Here is an 18,858-nt window from a genome sequence, read left to right as displayed (position 1 = left end):
AACAGAAACATAACCATCCAATTTATTTTCTGAATATTTTCCATCTGCTGTTGCTGAATCTACAGATGCAGAGCTCCTGGATACGAGAGCCAAGTGTGCTTTGAGAGTAGCGTGGGTGAGGTTGCTAATGAGTACAGGGGAGCAGGTGTTGATCAGGAGGGTCCTGCACTGGGGCATCTGGACGTCCTGCCCCAGGACTTGAGACTCCAGTTGGATGGCACAGGTAGACTCAGCCCAGGTCAAAGCCATCCCCTTGAAGTTTCATTTTATCCCAAGCTCTTTCTGGCCCCTGGAATTTGGCATCCCCTAGGCCCTGCGTGGAAGGACGGATGAACCAGGTTTTAGATAACATGTCTAGAAGACTGAGCCCCTCGTGTGTGCCTGGCACTTTCCCCACAGGATCCTCTAGCTGGAATATCCAAGGGTCATGGAGAGAAATACCCAGTTAAAATATCAGAAATGAAAAAGCGATACCATTAGAGACACTAAAAAGACCATTAGGTAATAGTATTAGCTTTTGTATTCTGAGATCCTACAGCAGCAGTCACTTCCCTCCACCCCTATGTGTATCCCAGGACCACCCTGGGCGGGGAGGGCTGAGGTTAGGGAGCAGCCATGGATGCTCTGATGCTGGCCCTGGGCCTCGGGGGTGACAGTGATGAGGAACTGGGTGCACACATGAGTGGGGCAGCCGGGCCTGGCCAGAGAAGCAACACACACGTGCACAGACGTGTTTACCCACATACACGTGTGCACGCACGTGCACAAACACATTGCAGGCAGGCATGTTGACGCCTCAGGCAGCGGAGGACCCTGACTCTGGGCGCTGCTGACTCGGGCAAGGCCCCATTGTGATGCGTGCCATGACCTCAGAATGTCACTGGTGCTTAGCACCTGTCCGCTCTCTGGCTTGCCTCAGTGTTCTACAGCAGTTACACACAGGCAGTGGTATCTGTGAGCAGCTCTGTGGACTCAAAGGTTTTCTCCCTGAGAGGCATGACCCAGGCCAGCTGATTCATCAGAATCAGGTGAGCATGACCTGCTCTCTTCCCTCCAGGCGGACTTGGGGACAGTGGCTACGGTGTGGGCGGTGTTGGCCTCTGTGGGGCAGCTACCGAGGAGGGTCATCCCTGAGCACTCACCAGGCGCCCGTTCTACACTGCCCGTGTAGACGATTGGCTCTTTCGTCTCCATGGTGGCTTCGTAGAGTGGGTGCTGTTCCCAAATGTCCCCATTCGACAGATGAGACGTCTGGGGTCAGAGAGGCAGTAACCGGCCTGGGAATCCGGACATGACCCTGAGTTTTGCTCTCAGCCCTGCCGTGTGCTGTGCTGGAATTCAGGCCTGAACCCTGTGACCTCCCTGCCCTAGATCCCAAATCTGCCCAGGTTTCCAATCCCAATGGGGCAGAGCCTGGTCCTGGCAGAGCCACTGGTATAGAGCCACTGGTATAGATCCACTGACGGTCCTCAGAACACCTCTGTGCCCTAAGCTGGGTCCTGATGGTCGCTGTGGGCCCCACTGAACACACATGGTCCCTTGTCCGGGGGAGCCTGCTGCCCTTGGGCAGCTGTGGAAAATGAAGGAGCCCTGGAGGGCTGGCTGAGGGGAGACCATCTTCCCTTCTGTTCAAAGGGGTCCGGGCACTAGGGTTCTCCCCAGGTATTTCTTGCTCTGCGTGGTCCTCTTGAGGCCTCGCCCTCCTTTTGCCTCGAGTATTCCCAGGAGGGACGGTCCATCCAGGTGTTCTCCAGGACCAAGGACCCACTGTTCTTCCTCAGTGACCCAGGAAAATGAAGCTTCCTCCTGTTGGGACGGCTCAGAATGGTGGACTCCACAGTCCCTCCGCGAGAGACGTGGTTTCCATGCGTACAATAGATCTTTCTCATCCCCCAAACCCAACACCCTCCTGCTCAACAGGCGTTATTCCTAAAGTGGCTTCACTGTTCAGACTGAAGAGCCACGGTAGCCAAAGTGATGAGCGGAGTAGAACCGAGCAGTCAGGAGAGATCTTGTTCCCTGTAGGAAACTGGGCATCTCTGAGGCCCTGAGCATCCCAGGAGGCCGACTGCACAGAGACCTCTGGTCGCTGACCCCAGTCTGCCTCCACATCCCTGGAATAGCCCATCATGGGCCCTTCACCCTTGGCAGGTGGAAACCATTCAACCTGCTGGGGCCGGTGTGTCCCCATTTCATGGCATTGGGGGACAAGAGGATTCTCTGTCTAGGTCCCACTGTACTCAAGTCCTTGGGAAGATGCCCACCCTTGCTTGGGACTTGAGACTCCAGAGACTGGAGCAGCTGTGGGCCACTGGGTCTGGCCCCTTTTTCCCTGGGGGCAGCGGTGGAATGGGGGTTACGCAGCCAGCCAGCATCTGGGAGCCCGGCGAGAGCGGTTCAGGTGTTCTCCGAAGCCGCCGCGTACAGTGTAACCTTTAGACGATTTTGTCTCACAGGATGGACATGGTAGAGGTCGCGGGTAGTTGGTGGGCACAAGAGCGAGAGGACATCATTATGAAATACGAAAAGGTACAAGTCGGTCTGCTTCTTGGAGGGAGGCCTCTTCCAGTGTGCCCTGGTCAAAGGGTCCCGGGCTCCCTAGGAGCACAGGGCAGGGACGGCTGGCCAATGCCCCCAGGCCCTTGCACCCTTTACCTTGGACCCCTCACCAAGGCTCCCTCTGGGCTACAGGGACACCGAGCTGGGCTGCCAGAGGACAAGGGGCCTAAGCCTTTTGGAAGATACAACAACAACGTCGATCATTTGGGGATTGTACAGTGAGTCCTCTGCACTCCCCTCACCCCTAAAGCACCTGTCTCAGCTCAGGGATGGGTTTGCTTTTAGAAAGGCCTTTCTGATGCAGGACATGTCTCACCAGGTCGGGTCAACCTCCTTTCCAGGGACAGAACTCCTCCCTGACTTCCCTGCAGGTCCAGCCCGAGGTTGTTAGGCCAGAGGTGTGAGGCCCATCTAGGGAGCCGGTGGGAATGGAGACTGGGCTAGGTCAGGCCCCTGGGCGCTCAGCAGTTCTGTCGGCAAGTGAGCACAAGAGGAGCGGGGCAGCCTGAGGGTCTGGCCCTGTCTACTTGGAGACAACCCCGGTGAGATGCAAGGGTTATGGCCACAGGGTGAGGGGACGCCTGGCCCAGCCTCAGGGCTGTTGTCCAGCAGGTCTCTGAGGGCCCACCTGCCCCTGTTCTCCCCCATTCTCCTAGAGCTACAGCCCTCACTGTCCCGTGAGGGGAAAAGGCATGGTGACAATGGGGGCTGTAGCCCTAGGAGAATGGGGGAGAAGATGGGCAGGGCCCCGTTCTGGGCATCTCACGGTGAGGCCAGGGAGGCAGCAGGGCTTGCGGCTAAAGACCTGGGTCTGGTGCTGGGAAGGGATCTGGGGCCGGGTAAGAGGAGCCCAGCCAGGAGCCCATCCCTCAGGGATCACAGGATGGAGAGACAGAGGATCCCTGGGGAGGTAGGGTGGGAGGGAGCTGATGAGCCGTGCCACTTCTGAAACGCAGGGTGTGTGGCTCGGGTGCAGGGAGAGGCAGGTGGATGCTGGGAGGTCAGAACCTGCAAGGACCTTGGGGCTGTCAAGTGGGGTGGGCCCCTGGTGCAGCCAGAGTACACCGGGCAGGTCTCAGGGCAGGCTCCCTTGACCCTGGCGGGGTGATGTGGTCACTCCCTGAGGGACTCCTGTCAGGGCCCGGTCGCCCACCCTGGGCGGCCCCCATCCCATCTCGGGCTAACCTTTCTCAGCTCCAGCAGAAAGCACCACCTCGAGTCCAGGACGGGCAGCCCCATTGGGCAGCCTGACTGCCCCCCACGCCAGGGGCCCCAGTAACCCCGGCCAGGCTGTCCCTACACTCCTTCTTCTCCCAGATCCTGCCCCTCCTGGGAGTCAGCCCCACAGGAAGGCCCTTGTCCTCCCTTCCCTGTGCCTTCTCCTGGGCTGAGCCCTGAGCTGGAAAGGGACAGAGCCAGTCCTTTCTGGGGGTCGGCACCCAGGCTGGGGCCGCTCCAGGCCCCGTGCAGTTCCTCAGCTCTGCCTGGGTTGCCTTACAGTGAGACGGAGCTGCCTCCTCTGACTGCGCGGGAGGCGAAGGTAAGAGCCTGATGCGTGGAGGGGCTGGTCCAGGGACGTAGGGACTGGGCGGGTGGTCAGTGAGGCAGAGGAGGCAGCTGGCCTGAGCGGTGGCGGGTGAGGGCAACGCGCTGTCACTGGGAGGGGCAGCAGTCCTTGCTGGACCTGACCCCAGGTTGCTGTTCACTTTGGCAGTTTGATAAAATTTCAAAAGGAGAACCACAGTCCTGGCTTGGGGGTGGCTGCGCGCTTGTGTCAGGACCCCACCTAGAGGCTGGGACCTAAGACTGGTGTGTCTGTGGCCTGAGGATGGTACATCCCGGGGTCCCAAAGCCAGCCCACTGGTGCTCATTTGCTCAAAGGCTCTCAGCCCTTGAGGTCTGCCCTTCCCTGGCTCCTTCCAGCTGGCTCCCATCAGGGCTCCAGAGCCCAAGACTCAGCATCCGCGGGCGGCTCTGGGAAGCCTGGCAGCTCCGCTAACTCCAACATGCCTCATTTGACAGCAAATTCAGCGGGAGATCAGCCGAAAGAGCAAGTGGGTGGATATGCTGGGAGACTGGGAGAAATACAAAAGCAGCAGAAAGGTAATGTGTGGAGGGAGGAAGCACTCTCTGCAGAGACAGGGGACAGGCACCCATGGCTGTGGCCTGGCACCGTCAGCCTCTCAGAGGGTGGGTGGCACACTGTCCTCGCCCAGAGGACTGCAGGCCTGGTCGCCAGATTTCCTGCCTATTCGTGCAAGCGTCACCTTGCTGGGAGGGAATCTGAATCTAGGGCTGGGACTACCCGGAGCTCAAGGCTAGGGATGCCCTGGTGACCTGAAGGAAGGAAATGGTTCAGATCAGAGTTTCAACTCTGAGTGTCCATCCACTCTTTCAGTCCTGGGAAGGGAGACCCTGTCCCACCTTGATCTCACCTCTACTGAGGAATCATGGGGCCAAAACCGACAATTTCCAGAATCCCCGGGCTCTGGCCCTCACTGGGGTCACCCCGTGGCCTGTGACACCAGATTGTTTTCTGCCCACAGCTCATAGATCGAGTGTACAAGGGAATGCCCATGAACATCCGGGGCCCGATGTGGTCAGTCCTCCTGAACGTTGAGGAAATGAAGTTGAAAAACCCCGGAAGATACCAGGTACGCTCAGCCAGAGCACAACAAACAGGACAGGCCGTGTCAGGGGCCCAGGTCTCCAGCTGGAGGGAACGTCAAGACCACCCTGGGGAGCTGGGGGTGAAGGTCAGATGAACACCCTGGGCACAGATGGTGACACAGTCACCACAGACAAACTCAGCTCTGGTGACCCTCCCTGGCTTCAGTAACAAGCCAAAATGCAGCTTTCTGCAGAAGGAAACCTTCCTTCTCTCCTTCCTTCCCGAAGTGCTGACTGTGGGCTGACTGCCACTCGGGGCAGGGAGTCTTCCATCTGTTCTGAGGCTGCTTCCTCCTCTTGGCCCTGCCCTACAGATCATGAAGGAGAAGGGCAAGAGGTCATCTGAGCACATCCAGCGCATCGACAGGGACGTAAGCGGGACATTAAGGAAGCATATCTTCTTCAGGGAGCGATACGGAACCAAGTAAGCCTACGGGAGCCACAGGGTCCCAGCAGAGATGGGGTGAATGAGAGGGATGGGGGCTTCCCCGGAGCAGAAGCCAGGGTCACCCAGGAGGGATGACACAGCTTCCAAGAGCTCTCCCGGCCCAGGGAGCAGCCGGCACCATGAACCGAGCACCTCCCTGGTTCCAAGCCCTGGGCCAGACTGGAACATGTGGGGCCAGAACCCAGGAGGATCCTGAGGAGATGGAAGGCAGCAAACAAAATCATGTACAATGGTGAAAGGTGCTCTCCCTGACCCATGGGGACCCACGGTAGGACCCATGGGAGGGTGGCAGGATAGAGGGCCCATGAGCCCCCCCAGGCAACAATGACAGCACCAAATGCTGGGAGAATTAGGGGTCCTGGAAACTCTCATCCAGGTCCGCTGGGAACATGACATGGCACAGCCACGTTGGCAGCCAGTTGGGCAGTGGCTCACAAAGCTCGATGGACTTGAACCACACATCCCCAAAGTGTCACAGATATTGAACCCACTGATTTGGAAACTGACATCCACATGAAACCAGCATGCCAGGTTCACTGCTTGACTCCTCGTCACTCACACACGGAGCCTTCGGGGACGGCCTTCTACACGGGGATGGGGAGAGCAAGGCTGGTCCTCCCTTCAAACGGAAGACCCAGTGAGAAAAGGGAACGAGCCGGTGATGCCCGCACGAACGTGGGTGGATCCTAGATGCATTTTGCTGAGGGACAGAAGCCAGACCCAATAAGCTACCACAGTAGGATTCCCATTCCTAGGCCATTCTGGAAAAGGCCAAACCACAGGGACTGAGAAGCAGTCTGGGTGGCCAGGGGCTGACGGATCGGGGAGAGGCTGGGTGCATAGGGGCCACCCTGGAGACTTGGAGGATGAAGGAGTCGCCCCAGGAGGGGCTGGAGCGGTGGCCGGGAGACTCTGCACATTGGTTTGGAACCGTGGAGGAACTGTACACCCACAGACTGAACTGGCGTGTGTGCAAACTGAAAAAAAAAAAAAAATCATTCAGAGTGAAAAGGATCAGGCAAGTCACTGTACAACTGGGCTACTTGCATGTCACAGATGTGGATTTTACTGAAACATTTCTTCAAGAGTCTCAGGCCCTGAAGAGCTCACTGCTTATCTGGTGAATCATCTGAACCTGAAATGGGATTTGCTGTTAGGCTTTGTAGACAAAGTGAAATTAACAACATCTGCACAAAACAAACCAAAGCCCCCTTTCTGTGTTTCCTAGGCAGCGGGAGCTACTCCACGTCCTCCTGGCATATGAGGAGTATAACCCGGTGAGTATTCCCGGCAGTGAGGTTCCCGGGCCATATTTCCATATTGACAGGAGTGGGTGTCTGGTGGGGGTGTCGTTGCTTCTTTTAAAGTTAGTATTTGTGACCCACCAGGATATAGGAGGTAGGATGTCAGCTCACCGCTGGCATAAACCTCCAAGGAAGGGGGTGGTCTCAAGGGGTCAAGCTGAGACACAAAGGAGTCAGGGCCTGGACTCCTGGTGTCACCTGGGCCTGACCACCACTTCTCAGAACAAGAAATGGCGCCCTCCTCCTGGGGCTGCCCCAAAGCCCAGGAGCTTGGCAGCATCGCACACAGGATGGTGCTATCAGCAGACATTTTGGACAAGGTGCTGAAGTGCCTGATGGACTTGGCTCTTGTCATGAAACGAATGTGCATCCTGAGGAAGCCTCTTTTTCAGAGGAAGCCTCTCCTTCAGAGGAAGCCTCTCCAGTCACCTCTGCCCTCTCCAGTGACATGCGTCCTCCCAGGTCACCTCAGCCCTCCCAGGTGATGTCCTTCCATGGTGACTCTGGCTCTTGCAGGAGGTGGGCTACTGCAGGGACCTGAGCCACATCGCCGCCTTGTTCCTCCTCTATCTTCCTGAGGAGGATGCATTCTGGGCACTGGTGCAGCTGCTGGCCAGTGAGAGGCACTCCCTGCAGGGTAAGTGAACAGCTGCCCCGGGGACATCCTGCAGCCAGACCTGGGGATGGCCACCCTGGCCAGGTGATCACAGCTTTCAGCCAAGGCACCCTCCTTGTGTCGCCAGCTTGTTGGGAGACTTTAGGATGTCTCTGCTGAGGGTCCCACAGGAGTCCACGGCTGACCCCCAAAGCCCAAATCAGACGCCTCTCATCCCCATCAGCAGAGGGTATCTCATCCTCCCCGTGGCCACCCTCTGTGTCCTGGAGCCACGCCCTCCGGCTCTGATTCTTTGCATCTGACTCTCCCCTCCCTGAGAGTCCTCCTGCCCTCCAGCTGCCCGGGCTCCTGCTGCCATCGGTGCCCACGAATGGGCCGACCAAGCCCAGGTGGCAGCATCTCCCCATCCCCTGTTCCCTGGCCCGACCCCACTACCAGGAGATGACCGGGAAGCCCAGCGCCCACCCAGTTCCGGCCGCCCTGTCGTGGCCTGAAAGTCAGGCTTGCCCTTTTTGCACCCTGGCTCAGGAGGCCTCCAGGGGAACCTCCAGCCAGGCTCCAGGGAATGTTCCCGCCCCACCTCCCCAGGGTAAAGGCCGCATGTTGGGGTGACCAGATGGGAGGGTGGGAGGCCTTGGGGTTTGGGGGCCTCTCCAGCTGCCCAGCTCTTGCAGCTGATGGCTCCACATCTTGGGGGAAGGCTCTGATTTCATGATGGGCTGGGGGCTTCTCAGGATTTCACAGCCCAAATGGCAGGACCGTCCAGGGGCTCCAAGACCAACAGGAGCTTGAGGTAGCCACGTCACAACTCAAGACCATGGGGCATCAGGTGAGTTTATGGTCCCCTCAGCTCTTCCCAGAGGCCCTGCCTCCCGTGGGGCTGTAGGAGCAGGGGGGCTGGAGCCCCTCGTGGGGCTGGTGACTGGCTGAGTCCCAGCCAGGGCCTGACCTGGGACGTCGGGTTCTCCATGGGCTGGGAGTTGGTTTCCTTTCCTGCCCTGGAGGAGACAGAGGCACAGGGATGGGGGCCCAGCTCCCGCAGAGCAGGGCAAAGGGCAGTGTGTCCACCGGGAGTGTGGGAAGGTGACAGTGTTGTGGGGAGCTCTGGACACCGCCCAGTGTTCTGCACTAGGGGAAGGGTCTTCAGAGGCCCTGGAAGAGGGAGGTTTTTAGGGCAGCCCAGCGGCCTGAGCACCTCTGTTGCTTCCATCAGGACAAGAAAGATCTATGTGGGCAGTGTTCCCCGTTAGGCTGCCTCATCCGGATATTGATTGACGGGGTAAGGAGGCATAGGGAGACCCTGGCTCAGGGACCCTCCTTGCCCTGCAGTGCCCTGCTTCCCCAGCCCGGGGGTCTGGCTCACTCCCAGCCCACAGGAGGCTCAGGCGGGTCCCCAAAGGACACACAAGCAAAACCCTCTGCCCAAGAGGGGTCATCCCAGGGCAATGGCTGGAGCTCAGGCCCAGCCTCATGGGCAGACTGGGCCAGGACCCGACTTGAGAGGGCTCAGGGAAGCCTCAAGCCCTGGGCAAGCCCGTCTCTCCAGGAGCCACATCCCCACTCAAATGAGTGCCCCCCATGAGGAGCTTCAAGACCTTGTCTGACCCAGCGTCCTGGAGGGCTCAGGCGACCCTCATGGGGAAGGTCACTGACTCTGGAGACTGAAGCCCCAGTGTGCGCAGCTCGAGCCACCAGCCCCAGCCTGGAAGGACCAGGTTCTTTCACACCTGCTGTCCCCACAGATCTCTCTCGGGCTCACCCTGCGCCTGTGGGACGTGTATCTGGTAGAAGGCGAACAGGCGTTGATGCCGATAACAAGAATCGCCTTTAAGGTTCAGCAGAGTAAGTCTACGTGCGCCCAGCGGGGCCTGGGGAGCCCTGGGGTCAGACCCCGACTGGCCCGAGGGCAGCTTTCTCACACTGTCCTCATGATCCTCTGTTCTGGCCTAGAGGGAGGTCTGGCCAGGTGGGCTGGGCAGGACACTGTGACACCGAGCCCATCCCCCACATGACCCAGATGAAAGTCGAGAGTGTGCTGAGCACTTCCCTGTCCAGATCGCCCCCCAGCCACAGTCTCCTGTGTATATCTGGACGCCTGGGGTGGCCACAAAAGGATCCGGCACCGCCCAGTAGGAGACTGAAGTGGCCACGGGGTATGAGCTGTGACCATTCCCAGGTAACTCCCCTGGCCTGATATCCACCCTGTCCCTAGAGCGCCTCACGAAGACGTCCAGGTGTGGCCTGTGGGCACGTTTTTGCAACCGGTTCGTTGATACCTGGGCCAGGGATGATGACACTGTGCTGAAGCATCTTAGGGCCTCTATGAAGAAACTAACAAGAAAGCAGGGGGACCTGCCACCCCCAGGTGGGCTCCAGTGCCATGTCCCCTCCCATGTCACCCTCTGGGGCAGTCAATAGTGGGCGAGTGCCCCGGACCAGCAACCCTACTACTACCTGGGCCTTCCTCTTCACCTTTTCTTCCTCCTCTTCGTCCTGGACTCTAAGAAAGTACAGGAGGCCCACCGGTCCTCAGGGCAGGCGCTCAGTGCGTGTATACCGGACATGCTGTGCACGCAGGAGGGGCATGTGGGCAACACCCTCCAACAAGCCCCCTCCCACTTTCCACGGTGTCTCCCTCTTCCCCTCGCAGGGCCCTCCAAGTTACTAGACGAGCCCAGACCCATTTGTGGGAGACCCCGCCCCTCCCTGCAAGCACCCACAGCCTCAGAGAGCAGCAGAGGCCCCTCACTCCTGCACGCTCCTCCAAGGTTGCCAGGACAACAAGCCTTGAGCCAGGGAGACAAGGGAATCGGTGTCCCTGACCCACAGAGCATTCAGGGAGAGGGCACAGGCGGGACCCCGGGCCCAGAGCCAGAGCCAAGAGTTCAGCCAGAAGTGGGAACGGTCAGTCCTGGCATGGACTGGGCAGCCCAGGAGGGCAGAGGGTGACCCACATCCGGGCCCAATCACCCACTGTGGAGACGGGTCCCCACGTGAGGTGACAAGGGGCTGGGTGACATCCAAGGCCCCTCCCACCTGAGTTCTGACTGGGGGCCGTATCCCAGGCCCAACAGCCCTGGGACGAAGGTGTGTGGCAGGAAGCCCCCAGCCAGTCTGAACCCTGGGGGCAGTCCCAGGAGCCACCCGCCATGCCACGACAGCTTCCCCACGCCAGGCAGCACGCACCCCTCCCTCTGGGATCAGCAGACTACAGGCGTGTCCTCGGTGTCAGGCCACGGGGGCCACACAGAGACCCCGAGGACTCCAGAGACGCAGGCAGGTGGGGCCCAGCCCGGAAAGGCCTGCGTGGGCTCACTGGAGATGCTGACCGTGTCTGTTTTCCTTTCAGCCAAACCCGAGCAAGGGTCGTCGGCATCCAGGCCTGTGCCGGCTTCACGTGGCGGGAAGACCCTCTGCAAGGGGGACAGGCAGGCCCCTCCAGGCCCACCAGCCCGGTTCCCGCGGCCCATTTGGTCGGCTTCCCCGCCACGGGCACCTCGTTCTTCCACACCCTGTCCTGGTGGGGCTGTCCGGGAAGACACCTACCCTGTGGGCACTCAGGGTGCGCCCAGCCCGGCCCTGGCTCAGGGAGGACCTCAGGGTTCCTGGAGATTCCTGCAGTGGAACTCCATGCCCCGCCTCCCAACGGACCTGGACGTAGAGGGCCCTTGGTTCCGCCATTATGATTTCAGACAGAGCTGCTGGGTCCGTGCCATATCCCAGGAGGACCAGCCGGCCACCTGCTGGCAGGCTGAACACCCTGCGGAGCGGGTGAGATCGGCTTTCACTGCACTGAGCCACAACGTGGGCATGGACTTCCTGGCCCTGCAGTGCACCCAGCACTGATTCCGACCAGGGCACCCCCTTCAGAGCTAGGGACGAACAGCAGTGTGCTCCCACCTCGGGGCCTTGCCTCTGCGGCCTCCACTTGGAAAGTTCTCGGTTCCCTCCAGGCTTCTAGAAGCATCTGGGCCAGGGCTCATGGCTGGATAATTTCCCTAGGCTTAACAACCCAAGCAAGCTTCGCATCCTCGTTTTATGTTTGGTTAAACTTATGAAAATGTATTAAGAAAGAGTGCAGCTCGAGAGACATTCAGAGATGGAACACACCAGACCCCAGATCACAAAGCCAACCATGCCCGGCCCCTCCCAGCACCCCCAGCCCCACGACCATCATTCTGAATTCTGACGACACCGTGAGCCTGCCTTTGTACTTTAAACTCATGGAAGGATAACCACCTTCACGTTTTGAAATAAATGTTTCCTGTTGAAATGATTTTAGATTTTAGACAGAAATATTGAAAAGGCACTATAGTGTCCTCCTATACCTTCCATCCAGCTGCCCCTAATAATGATGTTTTGCAGTCCCATGGCACATAAGAAATTTAGGCCGGGTGTGGTGGCTCACACCTGTAATCCCAGCAATTTGAGAGGTCGAGGCAGGAGGTTCAGGTTCACTTGAGTCTAGAAGTCTGAGACCAGCCTGGGAAACCTAGGTGGACCCGGTCTCTAGAGAAAAGTCAAAGAAATTAGCCAGGCATGGTGGCGTGTGCCTATAGTCCCACCTAGTCAGGAGGCTGAGGCAGGAGGATTGCTGGAGCCCACGAGTTCCAGGAAGCAGTGAGCCATGATTGCACCACTGCACTCCAGCCTGGGTGACAGAGTGAGACTTTATCTCTTAAAAAAATTAAAGAAATTTAATGTGGGTACAGTTCTATTAACTAAATAATAATGTGAACTATTATCTAAGGTTATGAAGGCTAGAATTATCCCATTTTTGCCTAACTGCTCGTACCTGTCCCAAGATCCCACCTTGGACTCACCCTCTGCCTTCAGCTCATGTCTCTTCAGCTTCCTCCACGTGGTCCAGCAAACACACACCTGGGCTGAATGGTAGAGCTGATTGCTCATACACAAAGGTAGACCGGTGGGCAGGGATTTTCAGATTTATAGAGTAAATGAGTTTTCCTTGGTGTTCTGGAGAGCACCGTTTGAGAAACACTTTGACAGTGAGTCTAGGCCTCAAGATCCATCAGCTGCTCTAGCTTGAATTTTGCTCAAGCTCAGTGAACACCTGCTCTGCCGGGTGCACGTGAAAGGGGCAAGGATGAGAAAGCTGTAGATAAAGAAGACAGGACGCAGGGGGTCTGTCTAAGCTCTATCCCCTGCCTTCAGCACTGAGGGATGAAATCCAACTCTTAGGGAACGGTGGCCACGTGCTGGGCCAGCCCCAGGCTCTCAGGATCTGACAGTGAGTGACGCAGAGCCAGGCCTTGCCCCTGGGGAGCTCTCCAGCATACACCTCCCTCTCCCCTCTCAGCGTCCGGCAAAGCAGGCATCAACGCCATTGTTAATGCACAGAGGAGGAACCTGACTGTTAGACCTGGGTTTTCCAGGGTTGCACGGCTTCTGGGAGACGGATGTGACCCTGAGGACAGGGCACAGGCCAGTGTAATGCCAGGATGGAATGAGCTGTGATCTGTGCTGTATAGAGGCCTAGGACAAGGTGGGACTGACGGATGACCAGGTCAGCCGGGTCACTGAAAACACTCTTGGGTCTTCACCTGCCGGTTCCCAGGAGTCCGGAACTGCCAGGAGAGTGGTGGCAGGTCCCCCATCCTCAGCTGGGTGGGCCTGGATAGAACAGCAAGGCGAGGGCACATTTCCCTGGCCATTCCCTCCAGGCACAGCTGTGACCTGTTCATTCCAAATTTGGGGAAGTATTTCCACACACACACAACTGCAAATAGCAGTGGACATGGTGAGAGGCGTTTGCACATGGGATAGGCAGGATTTTGGAGGCAGAGCCTCCAGGGCTTGCCAATGGGTTAGCTGCAGGGCTTGAGAGGGAACGGAGAATCCAGGATGTGTTCAAATCGGTCCATTCACCTCTTCCGTTCCACGCCTGTGCTGGGCACTGGGAGAGACAGATGCACACAGGAGCCCCGGCCGAGGGTAGGTGTAGGGGGAAGCCCAGAGTATCTGGGCAGGGTAGGAAGCCCAGAGTGTCTACTGGGAGCTGAAGGCTTAGGTCCACCTGGGTGCCGTCCAGGTTCTCTGCATGTAGAAGTATAGGCTGAGCTTCCTGGAGGAGGAGCAGCTGCTGTTGCTGGTGACCAGCACATTCAGGAATGGAGACTACTCTGTCAACAGACAGGGGGATGACCTGAGGTCTGGATGGTCTAGGGGGTGGTAGGGCCCAGGAGGACCCAGGAAAGGGTCTCGGGGATGCAGAACATCCTATGGAGGGCATTTGGGAGTCAGTGCTCAGGTGACTCCGGGTCACTCAGGTCATTTGCCAGCCCCTATCATAATTATTGCCATATGAGAGTGCCACCCGTTCTATGACATATTTTATATATTTCTGTGAATGGCCTACTTGTTTGTATTTATGAATTTATGTTTAAAGGATGGGCAGGGGTGCTCGAGAGGTCCCCAGGAGTTTCCCTCTGGGGAGAGAGGGTCCCACCCCTTCCCAGCAGCCCTCTGAGCCCCCCGATCGCTTGGCCACAGCCTCTGCCTGGAGAAAGCATCCCCCTTGGAGATATATGGACATCAGAAGAAACCTTTCTCTGTCACCAGGACAAATCCTGTTCTTATTTGAACCAAGGCCAGTTTTCCTAATGAATGCAGGGAGGACAGCACAGATCAATGAAACCAGCAGATAATCCACAAGACTGTTTCCCAGAGCTGGGAAATTTCCTTCCCTGCCAACACTTTTCCTGAAAGTTCTTAAGAATGAGGCAAACAGTTTAAGTCTCTCTTGCACTGTTCTTTTAGTGAAAGAGTTCAATGAGGAAGGAGAGGATGTGGAGCATATGCTTAGTTTCCAAGCTGGAAAAGTGGCCCATGGTTAACCAAGACTAGATGTAAAAGCACAGGTGGCCGCAGGTCCAGGTGAGTCGGTCCTACGATGGCACGGCTGCTAATGCCAGCAGATGCTCCTGTCCTCTCCTTTCAATACTGACTTCTTCTGGTCTTTCATTCGTTAAAATAAAATTGACAGGGCATCATCCAAGAAGCTCTACACTTTCCCTTACTTGGATTTCAGACTCTAGATTCTGCTGAGATTTGAGCTTCATGGTGAACACATTCTTGGTGTGCTTGCTGCTGAGGGGTGTGGAGGACAGAGAGATGGTGAAATGGCAAAGTGGCTCTTGAGCATGGGTGGGGGAAGCCCCCACATGTCTGAGTCAGTGCCGCCTGGACACTACCCTTGGAGCATCCTGCTGAGGTGGCCATTCGGGTTTTCTTTCCTTTCCTTTTATTCCACTGTTTCTGAATCACAAATAAAGATCCAAGGCAAACAGCACATTCAGATCCCCAAGCTCTCCACCTCCAGTGTGACCAGGGACGTGCACCACTTCAGGCTCATGCAGGACACACAGCCTTTGGACCTCAGCTAAGGGACCTGCTTCTCTTCAGCACACGGGGCTTGTTTGTGTTGGGGTCTGAGCCCTGAGCGCATGGTCAAGGAGACCCCCAGGTCTTTCTGAACAGAGACAGCTGGCCTGGCGGCCTCCCTCTCACTGCATGCAAGAGTCTGTTAGGGCGGCTGTCTTGCTTCTGTGTGTTGGGAAATTCAATTTAGGTACCTAAAAATGAAAAGTCCCAGGACATCTCCATGGCTTGGGATCCACAGGAGAGCATCATTGATGCTGGGGACAATTTAAACATATAGAAACCCACAGGGCTACCTTAGACAGGGCACAGGGCACAGCACCCGGGGATGCAGAGTGGAAAGTTCACCACTACAGCCTGGAATTGCTTCTGTGATGCCTTCTTCATGACACTTGGCTGCCTTCGTGGCTGGAAGGCTGAGGCCCAGATCCCAACATGGCCACAGGCTAGCAGCTTGCTTCACCTTCCTGAACTGCAATTTCTCCATCTGAGCCTTTCTCCTAAGAGGAGTGTGCAGGGTCACTTAGCCCATATGGGCCGGAAATCCCGCACGGTGCCAGGCACACAGTAGGCCCTCGGCAGATGCTGCCCCCTTCTGTCTCCACCACCCTCCTGGGGCTCCCTCCTGAAACAGCCTCCCTCAGCGCCTTGAGTCTTGCACCCTAACAGCCTCTTGCACGCAGTGAGAGGGAGGCCCCCAGGCCAGCTGTCTCTGTTCAGAAAGACCTGGGGGTCTCCTTGACCATGGGCTCAGGGCTCAGACCCCAACACAAACAAGCCCCGTGTGCTGAAGAGAAGCAAGTCCTTTAGCTGAGGTCCAAAGGCTGTGAGTCCTGCATGAGCCTGAAGTGGTGCAGGTGCCCGGTCACACTGCAGGTGTAGAGCTTGGGGATCTGAATGTGCTGTTTGCCTCGGACATCAAACATCTCACAGACTGCCTGGAAGAAGGTGGAGCAGACTGGGGTTAATGGTCAGCAGCAGCAGCATCCCCACCACTGGGGCTATCCCTTTTTAGGCCCTTACCATGGGCCAAACACTGAGCCGTGTGCTTCGTGTAACTTCTAAGCACGCTTACCTGATAGGGTGCCAGCAAAGACTCGAAGAGGTGCCTGGGCTTGGCACATAGTAGCTATTGCTACTATTATGAATGTTGTTTTGTCTTTGTTTTTGTTTTGAGACAGGGCCTCACTCTGTTGCCCAGGTTGGAGTACAGCAGTGCCATCATAGCTCACTGAAGCCTCAACCTCCCTGGGTTTGAGCAATCCTCTCACCTCAGCCTCCCAAGTAGCTGAGACTACAGGTGTGCGCCACCAAGCCCAGCCAATTTTTTGTATTTTCAGTAGAGACTGGTTTTGCCAAGTCGCCCAGGCTGGTTTAGAACTCTGGGGTTCAAGCAATCTGCCCACCTCAGCCTCCCAAAGTGCTGGCATTACAGGCGTGTGCCACTGCACCCAGCCATTATGAATGTCAATATTGACATGATCTTGTATCCTTATGCCCACACTGGGAGAGGTCTGATTGTCCCCATGTTCCTGGTGTGGAACCACATGGAAGAGGCCTATGTTATCCCAACAGCGCAGAAGCACAGCCTGAGTCTCTTCTTTGGCTGAGCCAAGGGCGTGCTGGAGAGGCCTGAGAGAAGAAGGAGCGGCCCTTGTGACCAGTGCCCTTTTGGTTCACAAGGAACGTCTCCTCTTGTTTTAGTGACTTGGCTGAGCTGCTACTTCTGCTTTGAGAGTCAAATATCAGGATCAAGACTTTAATTATCCCCAATTTACAGATGATGAAACCATACTGGGCAGGAAAGAAAGTCACCCCAGGAGAGCAAGTTGGACCTGAGCACTGACTGAGGACAAAGGGGAATGATAATTTGGGATGTAGCTTGTTAAGGGGCCTCCCAAGTGTTCCTGTGATCCAGGTGTCGAGAGGATACAGCAGAAAGGTTGCCAGGGAGATGAGGGTAGGGTGCACCGCAAGAGTGGGAGAAATTAAAGAGAACACGCAACAAAGCCTTGGGACACTGGGAGGGGGATGGACCACCCTGTTTTGTGCTATGGGAGAAGACAGCAAGAAAAGGAATCTGTGTTAAATCCCGAGAGCCTGCAGGAGAAGCAAATGCCCTTCATTTTCTTCATCGGTGGCGAGACTGGCATCCCTGCAGCTTTGGGAAACCATGCTAGTGTAGATGCCAGCTCACGCCAGCGGGCCTGACTGGGAGACCTTGGCCGGGGGTTCTGGTCTGGGGCTCCTAGGCCTGATGGGAGGAGAGTTCAGCCCAGCTTTCCTGTACTTCAGCTCGTATGCAGACGATGGCCATTGTTTAAATGAGAGACTCAAAGGAAGCTGGAACCTGAAATTTTTTGTTGTCTCATGTGGACACCTGTGTTCAGTTTCGGGTTCTACCTCTTGCTGTCTGTGTGTTCTTAGGTGACTCACTTAAACCTTTCTGAGTCTCATTTTCTTCATTTATAAAATAAAAGACATAACATTGATGTCAGATATTGTCCTGAGCATTAAATGGGAGAATAAGCAAGCCTCTTCTGCATTCCCCTGGCTTCCAGTGGGTGGAGGCCAGAGAAGCTGCTAAACATCCTGCCAGGTGAAGGACAGCCCCCATCGCGAAGAATTGTCTGGCCCCTGATGTCAGTAATGCAGTATTGAGGATCCTTGGTGTGGGGGAAACAGAATAAACTCAGAAGCTTGGCAGATCTCAATTCAAACCCCGGTTGTACGGCCTCCAGCAGGCCTTGGTCAGGGAATAGTATCTAGCTAAAGTTCATTGACTTCATTTTGTTTTCATTGAATTTATGTTTTGCTGGCTTTCCATTTATGAGAGTGATACAAATTTCCTTTAAACATGAAGTTGTAAATATAAACAGGTAGGCCATTCACAGGAATGTCTAAATTATGTCACAGGAAAGGTGGCACTCTCATATGGCAATAATTATGACAGAGGCCGGCAAATGACCTGCGTGACCCGGAGTGACCTGAGCACTGACTCCCAAATGCCCTCTGTAGAACGTCCTGCATCCCCCAGACCCTTTCCTGGGTCCTTCTGTGACCTATCACCCCTTAGACCATCCAGACCTCAGGCCACCCATCTCTCCGTTACCAGAGCAGTCTCCGTTCCCGAACGTGCTGGTCACCAGCAACAGCAGCTGCTCCTCCTCCAGGCAGCTCAGCCTGTACTTGTTCATACAGAGAACGCCGACGGCACTGAGGTAGACATAAGCCTTCAGCTCCCAGTAGACACTCTGGGTTTCCTACCCTGCCCAGACACTCTGGGCTTCCCCCCCACACCTCCCCCAGCCTGGTGCTCCTGTGCGCATCTGTCTCTCCCAGTGCCCAGCACAGGCGTGGCACGGAGGAAGCGAATGGACCGATTTGAACACATCATCCTGGATTCTCCTTCCCCGCTCAAGCCCTGCAGCTAACCCATCGGCAAGCCCTGGAGGCTCTACCTTGGGCTCATCACTTGGGGGTGATGGGAGACAGTCACAGATCATCAGGCATTAGGTTCTCATAAGGAGCACGCAATCTAGATCCCTGGCATGCGCAGTTTACAGTAGGGTTCATGCTCCTATGACAATCTAATGGCACCACTCATCTGACAGGTGGCAGAGCTCATGCGGTAATGTGAGGGATGGGAAGTGGCTGTTTCTACAGATGAAGCTTTGCTCACTGGCTGCTCACCTCCTGCTGTGTTGCCTGGTTCCTAACAGATGGGGATCCGATTTACCCAGCAAGATAAATACATTATTATGTCAATTTAAATTATTCACCTTGAACCACCCAAAATTACCTTGCATACCTCACCCACCCAAGGGTCCCGTAGCACACTTTGGGAGCTGCAGACAGTA

General features: G+C 56.4%; 1 protein-coding gene across 4 annotated transcripts; it reads left to right on the top strand.

Moving 5' to 3' along the window:
- The first annotated feature begins 917 nt into the window (after positions 1 to 917).
- TBC1D3B (TBC1 domain family, member 3B) lies at positions 918 to 11,873 on the top strand. Of its 4 annotated transcripts, XM_063798027.1 has the most exons (15): positions 918 to 1,028; positions 1,243 to 2,179; positions 2,457 to 2,529; positions 2,692 to 2,777; positions 4,060 to 4,099; positions 4,582 to 4,662; positions 5,106 to 5,213; positions 5,544 to 5,653; positions 6,906 to 6,954; positions 7,498 to 7,618; positions 8,332 to 8,426; positions 8,811 to 8,876; positions 9,340 to 9,439; positions 9,810 to 9,962; positions 10,947 to 11,873. In XM_063798027.1, the coding sequence occupies exons 2-15, from the start codon at positions 2,130 to 2,132 to the stop codon at positions 11,441 to 11,443; spliced, it is 1,629 nt and encodes a 542-aa protein (XP_063654097.1). In that variant the 5' UTR covers positions 918 to 1,028; positions 1,243 to 2,129; the 3' UTR covers positions 11,444 to 11,873.
- The last annotated feature ends 6,985 nt before the right edge of the window (positions 11,874 to 18,858 follow it).

The sequence above is a fragment of the Pan troglodytes genome, chromosome 19, assembly GCF_028858775.2.
Source record: "Pan troglodytes isolate AG18354 chromosome 19, NHGRI_mPanTro3-v2.0_pri, whole genome shotgun sequence".
In the NCBI taxonomy this organism is placed as follows: Eukaryota; Metazoa; Chordata; class Mammalia; order Primates; family Hominidae; genus Pan; species Pan troglodytes.
The sequence above is the reverse complement of the archived record's forward strand: the minus strand, read 5'-3'. Positions and strand labels throughout refer to the sequence as shown.

Bases quoted from the DNA above. Each gene is read 5' to 3' on its own strand.
- TBC1D3B (XM_054669794.2), top strand. From the start codon at position 2,458: ATGGACATGGTAGAGGTCGCGGGTAGTTGGTGGGCACAAGAGCGAGAG. The intron at 6,955-7,497 runs GTGAGTATTCCC...TGGCTCTTGCAG, and splicing joins CATATGAGGAGTATAACCCG to GAGGTGGGCTACTGCAGGGA. The intron at 11,383-11,425 runs CACTGCACTGAG...TTCCTGGCCCTG, and splicing joins GAGCGGGTGAGATCGGCTTT to CAGTGCACCCAGCACTGATT.